Source organism: Melitaea cinxia, chromosome 18, assembly GCF_905220565.1.
Source record: "Melitaea cinxia chromosome 18, ilMelCinx1.1, whole genome shotgun sequence".
Taxonomy (NCBI): Eukaryota; Metazoa; Arthropoda; class Insecta; order Lepidoptera; family Nymphalidae; genus Melitaea; species Melitaea cinxia.
In genome coordinates, this window is record NC_059411.1 from 6,504,575 (window position 1) to 6,524,473 (window position 19,899).

A 19,899-nucleotide genomic window follows, 5' to 3' on the forward strand; every position below is an offset into this window, starting at 1 on the left:
AGAATTTCAATTTTAAAATTACCATTAGTTGTTGAAAATTTTTAAATTTCGAATTTCAAACCTAAAACATAAAGCAAACTTCGACTTTTTGCTTTTTGTTTTTTTGAGTTACAAAGGTTTGACTATCACCAGAAATTGATAAAAAATCCTTTTATGTACTGCTTAATGACGATGACTTTGTAGTCATGTTACTATGTATAGTATAATTTTTCTTCATAATCAAACATTGATATCGTATACTGAGTAAAAATTCAATTAATATTTCAAAAATTAAAATTTAGCGGAGTTTTCCAGGTTTCGTGAGTAGAACCGTAAGTGATAGAAAGATTGACCTTTCTTTATATAAATAGATAACACATATAGTAAAACTAATATGTACAACATATAGTGTTGTGTTATGACTCATCGGCGTCGCTTGTTTATTTACGTAAATTGTAAAATAATAGTTTACTTGGCACTTAGTAATTGTGTTTGCTGGCAAACGAAACAAACCTTCAATTACAATCAAAATCGGTTCATAACTGACGAAGTTATCCCTGAACATACATAAAATATACATACGTATATATATAGGTTAAAAATGGATGAAATTGTACGACAATATAATGTTATTTATAATATAAAACATAAACAAAATAATATATAATATATTTGTCTATTGATTGGATGAATCCAAAATCTCGTTCTATTTCTTTCTTTTTTTAAAAGAGTTGCGAGTTATTCTATTTGAAATGAAGTAACATATCACACCTTTAATCTGACGTGTCGTGATGGCGCCGTTTCAGCATGCCCCGCAACCCGCTTATCTGACGCGAATTGGGATTGGTTCTGATGCGACACATCAGAAGCCATCACGACATGACACAACACATAAATGTAAACGTTGTCATATAAAATGTATGATACCGATTCTGTTCTGATGCGACACATCAGTCAAATATAAATCCGCCTTAATATAATAAGTGAGGGTAGGTGACTATCGAACGATGTGCTAGGTGGCGTGATCGGTGCATCTGTTTTTTATAAATTACTTGCCAACGGCGTACGACAGTGCTAGTGCCGACATATTCATGTTTTCAATTATTTTCTAAAGTATAACTGGATGCTTAAGTTTTTAATGCAATCAAAAGACCAGTATAAACATGTAGTTTTTGTAAAATTTTGAACATTTAGTTTTCGACACTGAACCGTTCGTGCGCGAAACGAATCGTTTTTTAACCGACTTCCAAAAAAGGAGGAGGTTCTCAATTCGACTGTATTTATTTTTTTTTATTTTTTTTTTATGTATGTTACATCAGAACTTTTGACCGTGTGGACCGATTTCGACAATTTTTTTTTTAATCGAAGGTGGTGTGTGTCAATTGGTTCCATTTAAATTTATTTGCGATCTAACAACTACTTTTCGAGTTATATCTAATAATGCGTTTTTACTTGACGCTTTTTTCGTCGACCTACGTTGTATTATACCGCATAACTTTCTACTGGATCTGATGATAGGATCCCAGAGAAATCGAGGGAAACTCTTGAAAATCCGCAATAACTTTTTACTGGATGTACCGATTTTGATAATTCTTTTTTTTGTTGGAAAGAAGATATCCCTAGTTTAGTATAATGATAAGGAAACCAGGATCTGATGATAGGATTCCAAAGAAATCGAGGGAAACTCTTAAAAATTCCCAATAACTTTTTACAGGGTGTACCGATTTTAATAATTTTTAATTTAATCGAAAGCTGATGTTTGTCATGTGGTCACAAATAAATTTTATTAAGATCTGATAACTACTTTTTGAGTAATCTTTAATAACGCGTAGTTGACTATTTTTTCGTCGATCTACGTTCTATTACTCGTCGATATAATTGAAGTCGTTTTTTTTTCGTTTGCGAGCAAACACAATTATTAAATATAGGAACTAAGGAGACTACAGTTCAGGATATTTGTAGTCCTTTTTGATCTTCTAATCCTATATAAGGCACAGGGATCATTACATCACTCCGAAACACTCGGACTGACCAATGACCGGAAAATGACCTTCAATACTAATAACAAACAATTTTACTGCAATGAGGACAACATTTCAGGATATCAGTATTATGCACATATAAGGTAAAAGTTGCGATCTTGTGGACATCTTTTCTCTCTAGATAAGTAGGAAATGGGAAAGGGCATGGCCTCTTTTTCATGAGCGCTTTAGTGGTATGTACGTGAATATCATAGTAGGTATTAAATAGTTGCCAAAAAAAATTATAACAATAATTTGATTGTGTACGGCTTTATGCTGTTTATTTAAACTTCTTTTTTTTTTCATGAGCGCTTTAGTGGTATGTACGTGAATATCATAGTAGGTATTAAATAGTTGCCAAAAAAAATTATAACAATAATTTGATTGTGTACGGCTTTTTGCTGTTTATTTAAACTTCTTTTTTTTTTTAAATTAACTGTAGATATTTTCGATTTAAATAGAAGTGCCACTTGCATACGTGTTCAAAACTGATTGATTTAAATACATTGACCTCAATATTAATTGAATCGTTGTACTAGTAAGCTGGCAAATTTGACGATTTATAACGCGAGTAGGTAGAGCGTTGTTATTATTTCAAACACACACTGATAGTTCCTTTGGAGGAAATAATTATACCATAGATAATTACGAATGTAAAAATTAAACTTAATGCCTTACAACAGTAAAAAAAGAACAATTATACATAATCCTGTCTTGATAAATGTCAAAAGATTGAAATTTAAGGAGTCGTAAAGTTTTGTTCAATTTTTAAGTTTACTGCACAATTTTCTTAATTTGACTCCGTAAGATTTCCGTTTTTCCTTCTACAAAAAAATTATGAAAACTTTTCTTCTTGAAATGAAAACTTTAATTCGACGTATGAATTGTAAAGAAATTGACTTATCTAAAAAAATTGTTCTCCTTATTCAAGTTTCTCTAGATATTAACCGATTATTGTTAGTACAAAGAAAATTATGTACCTTAGTTCGTAATATGTATAGCTTTACTTTCAACTTCCTGTCTCTTGGTAAGCATTGACCTGTTTAAATATGTTTGTCGCGATCACGAAACAGTCGAGATCCAGGAAGATTAAACAAATGCTCATACTATTATTATGATGCAGTTTAAGTCATGGTTATTTTATTGTTATCCAAAATTGGGAGAAAACAACAAGGTTCGTTTTTAATTTAATTTATGAAAAGTGTACATATATTTGTTTTGTAACAATGTAACAATCGCTCTGGTGTAGTCGCCTAAAACATCGACGGTTTGCGGGTTCGATCTCCGCTCGGGATGAATTGTATTTGTACAAATATTTCTTTCCGGTTTGGATGTCTATCCTTATAGGTCTTGCCACCGTTAATCGGAGAGCACGTTAAGCCGTCGGTCCCGATTGCTATCACAAATAACTAATAGTGATCGTTACTCATAGTAAGGAAAATATACGCCAACCCGCAGTGGAGCAGCGTGGTTCAGTTACACTAGGGAGCAAATGCAACATGTTGCGGAACATGTTCCTCAACAACTACGTAGAAGTTGTCGAGGAAATCTTGCGTATTGTGTAGGCCACCCCTTGGGAAAGGGCATGGCAATAGAGACTCTAATTTTATTTATTTTTATAGATTTGTAGAGTATTTTTGAATATTGTTTAAATTCTGTGACATCGGCTTGATGGAATTTGAATTTATGTATGTAAAGGGCTGAAAATTATTTTGTTAAATATCCACAGCACACGGTTCTTGTTATTTTGTTAACTGCGAAATATCAACTGTCAAGTTGCGCGCGGCGCACCGTCCACGGCGCCGTGCCGTGGACATGGGGCCGGGCCCTTACGTTACGTCCTAACTAAACTTTACCAGGTTAATATTATGAAGACGAAAGATATTTTTATTCGATGAACTCTACAACTGATTTTAATTATGTTTGCACCATTACTGTACATTATCAGTTACATTTACATATCTATTATCACATCATCGTAGGATCGCTAGGAAAATCATCCTACGACTTTTAGATAGGAACAGCGACTGATAGCAGAGATTGTTATGCATATATTTATACTAGCTGACCCGACCGACCTCTTGTCTTGCGAACTGTCAAATTTTCTGAAATTTTACTGATTTGTTAATTTTCCTAATTATCCATTCTACTACTAGTCTAGAACTAGTCAGAATTTAAGATTTCTGAAATCTTAAATGTGTAAGATGTGCCCTTTAACAAGCCATTGCAAAGTGACATAGCGGCGTTTGCCAGTGTTGTATTCACTTTGTTTCTTTCATCATCGATCATTCGATCATTTTCTTTTCCTGCATAAATGTTAATTTTAGACGTACCCGGATAATGTGCATGTTTTAAATTCTTTTATACCTTATTTATAGCGTTTATGCTTAAATATATTGACGGAAAATGATTCTGCCGCGGAATGGCACAACGCTTTCATCTATGCATAGATCCTCGCCAGGAGTATAATGTTTCGCAAAATTGGTTGGTGTTCATGACATTTAGCAAGCGTTTAATTCTGTGTAATCTATTGAATTTGTGAGCATCGTCATGTTAGGAAAAATGGCGCATTTGGAGATGTAACTTAAACCGATTACAAGACAATTGTTGTTGAGTTGCTGCAAAAGTGTGACCTGTTATTTCATCCTTTGACCAATAATCAGACAGCTTAGGAAGCTTGACCAGTCGCATTAATATAATTAAACCTAAAAAGGTTTTCATTTCGTGCACGTTAGTAGGTTTGTTTCGAATTTAAGCTGACTTTGAAACCACAAGCTTAGTGATTTTGTTAAGAGCCATTTCACGAAAATCTGTAACAATATGTGAAATTGAAATATTTTGACGTCGTCAATCTCAGTATTGGCTGCAATAATGTAATTTATATTTTTAAAATATAATAGAGAAACCTTTGTTGTAGTAAGATAATGGATCAGAATTTTGATTTATATTGTGTGTACAAAATTATTAACCTTTACATCAGCCGCCTCTCCGGGTAAACGGCCGAAATTTATACTTTGAAGTCCTATTTTTCAATAACCTCTACCTTAAAACTGTATAAAAAAATATGGTAATATGTGGAATATGTTTTTGTTGATACTTAATGCAGATTTTTTTTCCATTTGTATCTGTGTTAATCCGTAATAAAATTTTAAATTCACAAATATTTTTCAAATAAGTACAATTTTAAAAGCGATAATTGTTTTAAAAAACAAAGAAATTTGAAGGGACTATCTATACCAAAGTAAACTTACGTCATTTAGGAACATAAAAAAAAATAAGTAATATATTTAATTATTTTTAATACAAATGATAATGTCTGTAAACAAATGTATATTTTATTTATTTTTTCTCACATTATCGATACAAATAGGCATTTAAATCTGTTTATCTTGTTATTTGTTAATAAATATGTTTGTCGGTGTCACTGAGTTTATAAAAAAATTAAAGCTGACAAAATTTGATGGTCTGCTTGCATCCAAAACTTTGCAACTCACATTCACACTCAGATTTTCTGGAGCATAATAAAATACTATTTTATTTATATTTTAAATATTAGATTCATTCGTAAACTCAAAAAACTAAATCAATTTAAAAAAAATTGTTTCATAAAATTGATTTTTTATTTTTATTTTAAATTTATTGACTGTTGTTTTATATAACATACTTGAAATTTTTAACAAATTAATTACGTATTTTTTTTTTATTTATATCATAGTTATTAATTTTTATTATACATTAAAAAAAAGATCAAGATGGTTTTTTGGTTGTCACACAACAACCAAGTAGCACAAAGATCGCGCGGCTCGTACGACTCGCGCGATGCGACCAAATTTACCTAAACTTGTAGAGCGAAAAATTGTGAAATGGCTCGTAATAGCAAATTGATTCGTATCATTAACTATTTGCTTAAAAACCCGAAACCAAAAGGAAGTACAAATCAGCAGGCGATTTGGTATCCATTGATAATCGAAGATAGGAAACCAAACCAGGTATTTCTGTGAAAGGTATGATTCAACGCTGATTACCTGTGGGTAGTGTCCATGTGCTGTAAGGCTGCTGCCTCGAATCTTGCGGGCATCGGGGCGGCGGCGGCGGCGCACAATGGGACAGAACCGCGCGTACCGTCTCAAAAATCTGTAACTTTTTTGTTGATTGAAGTAAATCGCTGAAATTTGGTATGTAGTGTCACCAGAGTACATACAATCCAATAATGAATGTATCATTGTCAAATGTTTAATAAATAATATAAAATAAAATAAAACAAAATAAAAATGTATTATTTTAATATTAAACCATAGTTTGGTTAACTTATTGAGTTATAATTTTACAGTTTTATGATATTAATAAACCTATTTTATGTTATTTTATATTACATATGAATCTTACATTTAAATAAATGACAAATATATAATAACCCACTACAAAAATATGTTTTACAAATAATGTACAAAATTATTTCGATTTAAATAGCTAAGAGGTTCTTAGCTTCCTCTAACAATTTCTTGGATATAGTGACTGATGGTTTTCTGATACTTGATATATAAGGATCTGACGTAAATAGAAGACCATGAAATACGTCTTCGTTTGTTGCGGACCTAGATCATTTTCTAGCATGATGCAATCTGAATTTTTTGTAATCTTTATTACGCGATTCTTGGGCATCCTCAGATAAATGACCAATGGGCAGAACAGCAAAATGTCTTATTATACTTTCCCCATGTGTTAAGATTTTATGTACTGAAGAAGGCATATTATACCACATATATTTTGTTACGTACAGTTGTGCGGTTGCACGAGTATATTCACCAAATTTTTCTGGATTTACAGCAATACCGGATGCCGTGGTTTGCAGAATAACATAGAACCTTTTAATAAGTTCCTCGTCAACCCTTGTAATTTCTGAAGCGCAGTAGTAGTTCTCAAAAAAACGCCGAGCTGTATTGCCGTCATTACTGTTTCCACTTCCTTGTCGGGGCTTATCAACGTGCAATCCCATCCGGCTTCGAAACATACTTTGTACAAGCTTTTTCTTGTCTTCTTTACTTTTTATATCTTCCGAAGTTCTCGCAGCCCATTTTTTGAAATAAAACGTTATATGAAATATGTAAAATTAGCTCCATGCACCTGATCCACGCGTGTAACGTAGACAAACCGTATTCGTAAACATTTGTATTATCTGGCTTTGATGCAATCTTCTCCAAATTATTCATTTCACTTGGCTTAGCCCCACACACTGTACATACAGCTCCAGAACTTGTGTCAGTAAGAACTTGTGTAACTTTTCCATCTACCATAGTTAGAAATAGATCGTGACTTATTTCAATTACCTGCGTCTCCTTGTGTATCTTTGATGTTTGCAAATTATTAATTTGACCCCGAATATCACCAACCACTGATCGGGTTTTCTTGGGCGTTTCTTTTGCAAGTTCCATCAGGATTGGTCGGCAATAACGAATAGAAGAACAAGCCGGATTTTGCCAAATTATCTCATGTGTTTCTGTGTCAGTCAGCTTTATTGGTACCAAAGACGCTATAAATAAGTTTGTATCTGAGACTAAGTCACTCTCATCTGTTAAAACTTGTTTATATTCGCTTTGCCCCAATGAACCATCACATCCCCACTTGGTAAACAATTTAAGAGAGTTTCTTCTTGGGTTGTAAACATTTTCAATCTTTAAGATGCGAGCACAAGTGTGATCCAGCAAATCTTGTAGATTTACTTTAGCACTTATATCGGTTATTTGAATGCTGGATAGAGGAGGATAACACAGTTTTTTGGCGTTCGTCAGTATATTATATGATGGCAATATGTCGAAGTTTTTGTTAATCAAACTTGCTCGAAGAAATCCGTATTGTGATTTCGAAAGATCTAAATCTGCAAACATACTTAAAGCTTCATCCACCGTAAAATCTGTTCCATTGCGACTTTCATGCAATAATTTTTCCTTCATGATCCTTTTTTCATTTCTTTCACAATTCCGCATCATTGAAACAACAGTAGCTTCTTCGATTTCTCCTTCAGCCCGCAATCCTTGAACGTATGCATTATGTATATACTCGAGTCCATATTCTTGTACCAATTCCATATTCTTTCTTTTTTTCGATTTCTCTGATAGATCTTCACAAGACTTTGGTGGACGTCCACGTTCTTCAGATGTTGTAGGTGTAATATCAATCGGTGCTTCTTCGAATTGTACCTTAAATTCACCGTCTAACCACGATATATTATTACTAAAGAAATGTTCTTTAGTTCGGTTAGATTTGGTCCACCGATCGTTAAACGCTGTTATAAGCGTTTTTTGAATACGTTTCACAATTAATTCACTTTTTTCAGACGACAAATGGTGGTGTTGTTCTAAGTATTTTTGAATATCTTCTGATTTTGTTCCATGGCCAATAAAAAATTCGCATAATACACGTCGAGGCACAAGAAATTCACTCATTTTGTTTTTATTTGTAACTACTTTTTTTACTGAGGTTGGTGAAGACTATATTATGTTAAAGCACACTAAAGTACTGGTAAATGACAACGTAAATCAATAACTTTTATACTGAAATTTCGTGTGAAAAAATATTACTATCTAGTGTCATTATCAAGTTCCTAACCACTATAGGTGGTTAGTAGTAGGTGGGTACTGATAATGTATACTAACAACTATAACTAGATACCAATTGCTGCCCTTTTCTTCACCGCGATAGAGAAATACAAAAACTATATGAGAAACATGTAATTCACGCAGTGATAACAAAACATTAACCACATCTGACTGCGCGATAAAAAAATATACTACATACTAATACATTACCCAGAACTCCCACTTTACCTAAAGATTGAGTAAATAGATAAAATTGTTTAAGAAAAAAAGGTTAAAAGTGATCTAAATATCCAAAAATCTCATTAATCAGAACTAAAATAATTTTTGGAATATTTTGTATTTTCTCCCCATTAGCCATTTTTCGTTTCATTTCAAGGGGGGCAGATTCGGGCACTCAATTTTTTTTGCCCTGACTTTTACATTAGCTGCTCTATACGATGCTATCAAAATTACGACATGGGCAGACAGCGCTAACTGTCAAAAGTCTATGCAAAGTTTCTAATAAGGATAGAATATTAGGTCCTGAAATAAAAATTCTTTACCTCCCCAGGTTTCACATAATGGTTCACTTAAATTATTTTTAAATAGAGTACTTCATCACCATTCTAACCATATATCACACTTATAAATTTGCTGGTAAAGTAATGCAAATATGACCATGTAAACTGGTGGAATTGTGTTCTATATAATTGACATAATTTTGAGCGTCAACTTGCAAGCCTTATTCTAATATAAAAAATGAGAAATAGTGTATTTCAACTGCAATATAATATGCATTGAACATTCAGTTAGACATATGCATTAACAAAATATTTAATATAGAACATTACGAAAAGCTATTTTTGAGACGGTACGCACGGTTCTGTCCCACTGTGCGGCGGCGCGGCAACGTGACGGGCAACGCAGGCCCGTTCTCGAAACCAGCGGGTAGGTCGCTTGGCACTATAGCGGCGTAGTGTTGTTTTCATTGTTGTGTCGTCGAGATATGTGTTTTTATTCCCGAACAAAATGTCTGAACAACGGCGACAATATCTGTTTGATTCAGATTTATTTCTAACCCTCGGTTTATTGTGGGCAAAAGAAGTGAATTCCTACTATAGGGCAAAGAAAATAAAAGGCGAGTTTTATCGAAATTATGAAGAAAAGAGACAACGTCCCGACAAATTCTACGACTACACCAGAATGAGTGTAGAAACTTTTTTATTATATTCTTGAAGCTATCAAGGTTGATTTAGAGTCTGGAATAAATGATATAACAGTATAATAATAATAATATAAGAAAGATAAATTGCACAACACTTCAATGCTGACGCGTGGGCGGTCACGACTTGATTGGAGTGCCCCGCACGCAGCCCGCCACCGCGCCGCTGCCACTCCGCTGTTTTCGAGGGCCGGTCCATTTGATTTTACGCATAAAATCCTGCCGTTCTGCGCTGCCGCGGCCACCTCGATTCGAGCCAGCGGCCTAACAGGCGAATTCGCCTCTTGTTATTTGCAACTAGACGCTCTTCTGACTCATTCTCTTCACTTTCTATTACCACTATACGACGACTTTTACGTGGAAATGGATCGATATATTCGTCATCAGAGCTTACATGGAAACTAATATTGAATAAAGTAACTTCTAATTCAAACTAATAAATAATCCTGATTTATTTCGAAATCTAGACGATATCCATTGTTAATAAAAATTAAGTAAATTCAAGAAGAAACAATTACATCTACATAAACAATAAATGCTAAATTTGTAATTAACGCACTTGAAATATAATCACTAAGCGCGAGAATGCGACACGCGGCCGGGCGCAGCGACGAGGATACCCGGCATCTTGACCCCCGCAGCCCCCGCCAACGAACCTACGATTTGTTTACCGCTCGGGCGTGGTCATGGGCAACAACTAATGAATGACCGTAGTATTTTGACAAAATAAAATCACAAATTAATTTTCTTGAATGTTTACTGTGTAATTTTTCAAGACCATAAAGCAATAGGTAACAACTTATAATTAATATTTTGTAAATAAGCGTTTTTAAGCTGGCTCCATCGGCTACATAAGTGAGATCCAACTGGTTACCCCCATGGCGTTCAACGTGTTAATTCTAAAACAATAATCAGTTATAAAAATACAAACGACACAATTCAATTTAAACCTTTGAAAGCAGGTTAATTTTACCTAATATAAATTTATTACTAAATGAAACAGATAACTAAACTCTAAAAAGTTATGAGTAATGTTTTTTGTTTAAAAGTTAGGAATAAAGATGCTAATGAATATGACCTTAGGCTTAGAACTTCTTATAGCTATTGTGAACATATATTTAGTTATTATTTACTGAATAGGTATTACTTTCATGTGAATCTTGTAATGTATCTTAAAAGTATTTTTTGTTTTGAAAATTTTCAATTAAAAACTTTCAAATCAAGAACTTCCTTCCTGTCGTTGGTCCGGAAACACACAGGACAAGCACAAACGCTCCGAACACAATAAACATCTGTATGGTCTATACAAATGTTGTCCAGAGCAAGGATCGAATCCGCAACTGCAAGCGCCAGTCCTCTGACCGCTGCGCCAATTCGTTGTCAAATTTCTAATATTATTATTGAATTTAACATATATACAGGGTGACTGGTGAATTACTATCAATATTTGAGGACGTGTTAATTGACGATCATATATGACGAAAAAAAATTATGTATAAAATAAATATTCATAAACTTCTAAGTAAAGTTAACCAACAGTTATCTCGTTAATTACGCGTCGTCTGGACGCCCTAGCTGCGCAGTCGTCACAAAGCAGGTGTGTAGGTATAGGTACATTTAGTTATCGCGCGGTCGTTTACCTACGTCCAAACACCGCCAAGTGTTAACAGGGTAGCAGGCTACTTTTGATAAACCAGTATGATCCAATCCCCCTTCATACTTTAATTTTGGCTTAGGACAGGCAAAAATACCAAGATAAGATTAGGCCGACCCCCTTCCCCTTGATAATTTGATAAATATTAATTTATTACGTAAGAATCTAAACGAAAAAATGAATACACGTTTGGTTTGTTTCAATGTTTATTTTTATTTATACTTTAGGTAGGTACTAATAATTTTTATTTTTGGTAGTAATAAACTTTGGTTTTAATTTATTGATCTTTATCGACATAAAATTATCAGTCCAGAGGCTTAACAAAAAAATTAAAAAATAAAAGAAACTATTCACACACTTCAATAATCCAATTATTATTCAACTACAATATTAAAATTTATCAACGAAATAACGAATGTTGTTTACGAAAGCAAGTGACAACTCGTCGGCACTCGCGCGGTTGCCCGCGATTTTTCAAGGTATTTTCACTTTGCGCATTTTTGTAATTTTACCTAAGAACTATCGAGACTAAAGACATGATCGACCCCCTCTCCCACTAAATCTTCTTACGTAATAAATGAACCATACTTATTGTCTTTTACACGATATAACACGAACGGGTCACTCTAAAGTACTCTGCATTTGTGTATTGATAAGCCATACCTAATTACTTATAACAGGTCACATTCATACGAGACATATTAGGTATACGCGTAAGATCGATCACTAGGCGCGCGCGCGCGGAAAGATGGACATACTCCGACATACAAACCTTATGGCGGCGCTTGCCCAACTGACCTAGTGACCTACTAATCGAATTTAGGGGGGAATTAGAATTGGCGGGGGTTGCGGCGGGCGGCGGCAAGCGGCACAGTACAAGGCCAAGGCCGCACGCGCCGCCATTATGGCTGAAAATTAGTGTGTCTACATTTCATTTATTTAAATTGAAATTTATGGGAATTTTGTCAAAAATTAAGTACCTATTTTTTTACATAATTCGAATGAGAATCATGTACTGAGTATCCTCTGTAAATATTGATCGTAATTCACCAGTCACCCTGTATAATTGATCAATATTTTGTTACAGCTATTAGATTTGTTCGACTCTGAGGATCCACGCGAGCGCGACTTCCTCAAGACTGTGCTACATCGCATCTACGGCAAGTTCTTGGGACTGCGAGCCTTCATACGAAAACAGATAAACAACATATTCCTTAGATTCGTCTATGAAACCGAACACTTTAACGGCGTTGGTGAACTGCTTGAAATATTGGGAAGGTAAGATTTTTTATAATTGTATTACATTTAATAAGACAAATGCAAATAAGATGCAAATCCATATGTTCAATTTTGGCTACCTCGTTGGATGGTAGATCCAAGTAGTGGTAGACTTTTAAAACCTATCTAATCTCTGAAACTTGTTTTACATTGTGTGTTTAAATAAATCAAAATTGTTTTAATATATCTACGATATCATTATAAAAGAGATTTTTGATTATCGATTAATGTCGATCTCATTCATTGCTTAGAATGTTAATATTATTTTATTATTTTAAATAATACAACAAATTTTTGTAGTTTTATCGAATATGTATAGTGTGAGATAAAGCTATTTTAAATGGCTATTAACCTTCCTTAAAATAATATTACTTACGGAGTAAGCTGGACGGAATTTGATTCAGACTTCAATTATGTAGAATTTTAAAGTTCCAATTAATTAAAACGAATGTCTGAATCTTATTATTTCCGTATACCAATATACAGTGCTTAATTCACTCACATAATGTTGTATAGTAGATAAAAGTAAATTTGCAAACACGACGGTTTGCGAGTCATCCCTATGACTAGTATCCTTGATAACTAATCAGGAAAACTCAGCGTACATATATTTTAATTAAGATCTCATGAATAATTATATAAGAGTTTTTTAATACTAACTGACCTGGTAAAAGTAGGTCTGCCATTTGGATAGGGACACCATTATCATCTAGGGCATTTAAAAAATATCCCACGACCTATACTCAGACTTGCAAAATGTATATTTGGCAAATCTGACAAATCTTAATATATATAAATCTCGTGTCACAATGTTTGTCCTCAATGGACTCCTAAACTACTTAACCGATTTTAGTCAAATTTGCACACCGTGTGCAGTTTGATCCAACTTAAAAGATAGGCTATATTTTATTTTGATATATTATGTTATTATTATATTTCAGAAAAAAATAAGGTGATACGAAGTTCGCCAGGTCAGCTAGTAGATCATAAAATATAATTCATAAAAATTGTCGAGCCGTTTTGGAGGAATTTGATAACAAACTGTGACACGAGATTTTTTATATTAGATTATTATAAATGAGCGTCCATTAAACTAAATCCGTGTCGGTCTCGATTCCAGTATAATAAACGGGTTCGCTTTGCCGCTGAAGAGCGAGCACAAACAGTTCCTCGTGAAGGTGTTGCTGCCGCTGCACAAGGTGAAGTGCCTGTCTCTGTACCACGCGCAGCTCGCCTACTGCGTGGTGCAGTTCCTGGAGAAGGACGCCACGCTCACCGAGCCCGTCGTGCGCGGTTTGCTCAAGTTCTGGCCGAAGACCTGCTCGCAGAAGGAGGTCGGCACTTTTTTTTTAGTAACTGGTTACATTAGCCTAGATGCCTGCAACACCAGAAGCATCGCCAGGGTATTTTCGAAACAACCCCCAATTACTACCCCCAAGAGCTCACCTTATACAGTACAGAAACACAACACTGCTTAAAAGCTGTATTATCTTTTGTAAGATTGAGGTACTTTCCCAGCTCACAGTCAGGCTGCTCCAGATTTTGAGCACGATTCATCCTGCCCATGTCCAATGTCCCACTGCTCTACTTTTCTTCTAATTTTCCATTACAGCAGTTTTTCCTTACCACGAGTTAAAATATCAAATGTAATACAGTCAGGATTAGCTTGTACCCTCTGAGGTGTGGTGGACAGGGTTACAAAAACGTAGAAACATAACAGAAATTTGCTTGTACCACTAGAAATATTTCGCTAAGCTGGGAATCAAAGCCGTTACCGCCGATGTTATGACTGCCGTTGTTATTTATTTGTGTAATCCGTGCACTGTGAATTAAAAAGTGCAAATAGTTAACTAAATATCTGTTTTTTTAAATACCCATCATCATCATCATCATCATCATCATCATCATCATCATCATCATCATCTAAGTTACTAAATTAATGTCAAAAATGTGATAGGAATAGGAAACGGCAACTTATTTATTAGCAATGATACTGACACCAAACCAGAAATGCTGTCAATAATACTTTCTTAGGGTTCAGTATCCAAAGGGTAAACTTCGCTGTCTGTCCGTCCATCCGTCCGTCCATCTTTCACAAGTTTATGTCTCAAGAAAGGTGATAGCTAGACAGTTGAAATTTTCACAACTTACATATTTCTGTTGCCGTTACAACAATAAATCATCATCATTACAGCCTATACAGTCAACAAATGCTAAAAATAAAATAAATATTTTAAGGGGGCTCCCATAGAAAAAATGCGATTTTTCGCCCTTTTTTGCTCGATATCAAAAATGGCAACAGGTAGGCACTTGAAATATTCACAAAATACTCAGTGGTATTTTTCTTTAATAATAATAAATAATAATATTAAACAGCAACAGTATTTTAATAGTAGTAAATTTAAATTGCAGGTTATGTTCCTCGGAGAGATTGAAGAGATTTTGGATGTTATTGAACCTGCACAGTTTGCTAAAATTCAAGAACCACTCTTTAGGCAAATAGCCAAATGTGTGTCTAGTCCACATTTCCAGGTAAAGTAATGACAAACTTAATGCAAGTTAATATGAGTATAAAGCCTCATTAATTAACTATAAGTTTTTACTTATTTATTTATTTATTTAGGATCACCAGTAATTGTTAACACTAATTACACAATAACGTAAACTTAATCTTAATAAATGTATTTTAGGTGGCTGAAAGAGCACTTTACTATTGGAACAACGAATATATTTTGTCATTGATGGAAGAGAACAACCAAGTGATAATGCCAATCATGTTTCCTGCACTGTATAGGATGAGCAAGGAACATTGGAACCAGACCATAGTGACACTTGTGTACAACGTGCTCAAGACTTTCATGGAAATGAATTCGAAATTATTCGACGAGCTCACTGCAAGTTACAAGGCAGAACGGCAAAAGTAAGAATTTATCGTATATTGTTTTTTTTTTTTTTTTTTGTAATTGTAATATTGAATAATGGAAGCAATTATTATGCCTATGGCAACTGTTTGACATTTGATAGTACTAGTTTTGATCATGTCATCAAACCATACCACATATTGTAGCGGGTGATATTGTTGTTTGTTTTGTGTGTACATTAAAGTTATAGCAATTTAATTTTATTAAGCTTAATTTAAATCCGTGAGTACAAACTAATAACATTTATAGAAATGACATAAAATGCCAAAGCCATTAATTTTGGTTTCAGCGACATAAGTAGAACATGTTAGGGAACATACCCATACTATGTGGCCAGTTCTAGGGTGAGTGGGTTTTTAAAAATATCACGCTTGGTCACGAGGACGGGGGGTGGTATTAGGTTTCAGTCATGTTGTCAATAATCTCTAGAAAAATCACGCTTTTTCGAGCTATATTCAACTATGACGCTTTTTATATTCAAGTGGGAATACTGACGCACATATGCCATGATGTCAGCTGAAAAAAAGAAAATATACCGGACAGTGAAGTATGCTTAAAAAAACTTTACTGCTGGTGATCACCAAGGGGGGGTTAAAAATTGTAAAAACGGGTCACGTAGTATGGGTACGTTCCCTTACGATTAATGTCAAATAATACAACTTCAAATATTATTATTTTACATTACTATCGCGGCGATGGGTTGTGACCTTGGACATATGCAAATTGACATATATTAGTCTATTTATGTTGTCACGTAGTCGTTTAGTTTTATTCGATTTATTTCCTTATATACAGGGTTACTTGTAAAACACCAGCATCCTCGCAGGACAAGATAGCTAACATCATAAGTAACAACATTTGTTCTACGACTTTTGATAATTTGTTAGATTTTACTTTCCGAAAAATAAAAATATTAATTTAATTTTCCCTTTGAATGTTATAAACTCGACGCGCATCCCAAAGATTAGGTAAACAGTTACCACTTGCGGGTGTGAATCTGAGGCGGAAGGAAGGGCCGGAGCGGCGCTAGCGCCCTTGAACTATTTAGCTAGCCGCGGCAGTCGGCGCGGTGACTTTGATGCGCCCGAGTCATACGATTTTGTGTACCATTCGTGTTTATTTTATTCGTATTGATCGATATATTGTTTTATTGTGCTGGTTAGGTGTGATGACAGTGTGTTGGAAGCCTGTCGGCAATATGCAGCTAGGTATCCGAACTTACCTACACCGACCCGTAAGACAATGTTAGCAGACACACAGCGGCTACGAGATTACGGCCAGTTCCAGCACAGGATGAGGGATAGTGGCCGTCTCCTAAGCTCCTAAGCCCACTTTACATGAACACGAAGAGATCTTGGAGTTTTTTGCGGACCCCGTAGCGAGCACTAATGTCGCAGCGCGAAGGTTCAATGTTTCAAAGTACCTACTTCGCGTGGAGTGTCATTCACAATAAAGGCAAATACCCATTACATCTCCATCTTGTTCAGGAACTCACCGAATCTGACAAATCAGCACGAGTGAATTTTTGTAACTGGTTGCTTGCTGAACGGCCTACAATTCTTTGGACTGATGAAGCCACATTTGGTAGGATAGGTTTATTCAATACACGTAACGAACATTCGTGGTGTTACGAAAACCCGCATGAACCCACAGACCACATAATTATCAGCACCGATTCGGCGTGAATGTTTGGGTGGGAATTGTAAATTCCACGTTACTTGGCCCCGTTTTCTTAGATCGACTTAACGGTGAAACACATTTACAGTTTTTCACTGAAATGTTGCCAGTGTTGAAATACAAAAGTATTCCGTGACCGTGTGGTCGCGAAATTACGAGCCGTGACATGCTCATTGACAAAATAATTCGTGCGTTCAATCAAATTAAAAGTAATTCGGAAGTGTTAGCACGTGTTAGTGAACAGCTGATTTTTAGGTGTGGTCTGTGTGTTGGTTATGATGGTGACTATTTTGAACGCTATCTGCGCGATAGGCACCGATATGCAAGATACTTTATTTAACCTTAGAGGTAATATTTCATCATTATTACAGCCTATACAGTCCACTGCTGGACATACATAGGCCTCCACAAGTTTACGTCAAAAATAACGTGAACTCATGTGTTTTGCCAATAGTCACCACGCTGGGCAGGCGGGTTGGTGACTGCAGTACTGGCTTTGTCGCACCAAAGACGCTGCTGCCCGTCTTCGGCCTGTGTATTTCAAAGCCAGCAGTTGGATGGTTATCCCGCCATCGGTCGGCTTCTTAAGTTCCAAGATGGTTGTGGAACCTTGTTATCCCTTAGTCGCCTCTTACGACACCCACGGGAAGAGAGGGGGTGGCTAAATTCTTTAGTGCCGTAGCCACACAGCACACAGCAGAGGTAATATTTAGTTTATAAATATTATTTTATTGTCAATTTTTTTTTAAAGTATTGTAAATACGCTGATTCCACTTTATAAATATGCATTTTTAATGCGGGCGGCATTAAACAATGAAAAGTGAATAGTACCTAGCTACCAATATTTGATATTAAATTTGTTTACTTACACTTTAGTAAACGTTAGAGAATAATTAGCTATGTTAATAATTTTTACATATTTTGGATGTTTAGAATTCAGATATCTAATCTACATTCATACGGGGCATACGGAACGTCGAAGCATTTTGATGACTAGAGGTTGATCAGACCTGACTGACCAGAGGTTATGCAGATGTGTTGCCGTGTTTATTACATATGTGTTACGTACGATTTATTTCTTTTTTATTGTTTATTATGGCCAGTCATAAGCCTGATAAAATATGAAGGGATTGTGGACTCAGTGTCACTTAAGTCACTGCAACATACATACTGTGATACGGCCTACAAACCCACCAAGCAATTTTTATTAATTTTATTAAATAGAATTATCGGGCATAGAAAGTGTTATTTATTATTAACTGACTTCCAAAAAAGGAGGAGGTTCTCAATTCGACTGTATTTTTTTTATGAATGTTACATCAGAACTTTTGACCGTGTGGACCGATTTCGACAATTTTTTTTTTAATCGAAAGGTGGTGTGTGTCAATTGGTCCCATTTAAATTTATTTGAGATCTAACAACTACTTTTCGAGTTATATCTAATAATGCGTTTTTACTTGACGCTTTATTCGTCGACCTACGTTGTATTATAACGCATAACTTTCTACTGGATGTACCGATTTTGGTAATTCTTTTTTTGTTGGAAAGGAGATATCCCTAGTTTAGTACCATGATAAGGAAACCAGGATCTGATAATGGGATCCCAGAGAAATCGAGGGAAACTCTTGAAAATCCGCAATAACTTTTTACTGGGTGTACCGATTTTTATAATTCTTTTTTTGTTGGAAAGAAGATATCCCTAGTTTAGTACCATGATAAGGAAACCAGGATCTGATGATGGGATCCCAGAGAAATCGAGGGAAACTCTTGAAAATCCGCAATTACTTTTTACTGGGTGTACCGATTTTAATAATTTTTAATTTAATCGAAAGCTGATGTTTGTCATGTGGTCACATATAAATTTTATTGAGATCTGATCACTACTTTTTGCGTAATCTTTGATAACGCGCAATTACTTGACTATTTTTTCGTCGATCTACGTTGTATTACTCGTCGATGTAATTGAAGTCGGTTTTTTTTAATTGCGAGCAAACACAATTATTATTATGAGCAGTGCAAGCGCGCGGGAGCGTCGCGTCGTCGTTTCGATAATGAATGAAACCATAGACTTACAAATGTCGGGACAGTACAATAAAAGCTTACAAAATCATTTTTAATTAATGTATTGAGTTATGTCAAAAGTCGTAGAACAAATGTTGTTGTACATGATGTTAGCTATCTTGTCCTGCGAGGATGTTGGTATTTTACAAGTTGTATATTTTTATTATTATTATTATTTATATATTTACCTTTTTTTCTCCTACACTACCTGATACACAGATATTGATAAGTGTCTGTGACGACTTCTTAATCCTCGTAAATATAGTAACTATTGTGCTATATGTCACCATTGTTATTGTTTTAATAATATATCCTTATGATACCACTACAGGTTCCGCCAGAAAAACAGCATTTTTGGCAGCAAATTTTTGTTGTCAAAAAAAATGCCGAGGCAGTAACCTATTTGGCCTTTTCATTTGTTATGTGTTTCCTGACCTTCGTTTTTTTATTGTATTATTTCATGTTATTACTATATTTTATTACTTCTTTTTTATAAATTGTAACTGCTTCT

The 19,899-nt window shown here is 34.8% G+C and overlaps 1 protein-coding gene and 1 long non-coding RNA gene across 2 annotated transcripts in view; one reads left to right on the forward strand and one right to left on the reverse strand.

Moving 5' to 3' along the window:
• Nucleotides 1-19,899, forward strand: part of LOC123662387 (serine/threonine-protein phosphatase 2A 56 kDa regulatory subunit epsilon isoform) — a 28,127-nt gene that overhangs the window by 6,494 nt on the left and 1,734 nt on the right. Inside the window, exons 4-7 of the mRNA XM_045597233.1 lie at nt 12,539-12,729; nt 13,850-14,063; nt 15,142-15,261; nt 15,420-15,649. Of these exons, the coding sequence (XP_045453189.1) occupies nt 12,539-12,729; nt 13,850-14,063; nt 15,142-15,261; nt 15,420-15,649 (755 nt within the window). The remainder of the gene's footprint in view (nt 1-12,538; nt 12,730-13,849; nt 14,064-15,141; nt 15,262-15,419; nt 15,650-19,899) is intronic.
• LOC123662388 lies at nt 1,019-11,608 on the reverse strand. Its single transcript, XR_006744491.1, has 3 exons — nt 11,209-11,608; nt 7,884-7,893; nt 1,019-1,030 (listed from the first exon to the last, which is right to left on the reverse strand). It is a non-coding gene; the product is annotated as an uncharacterized LOC123662388 (long non-coding RNA).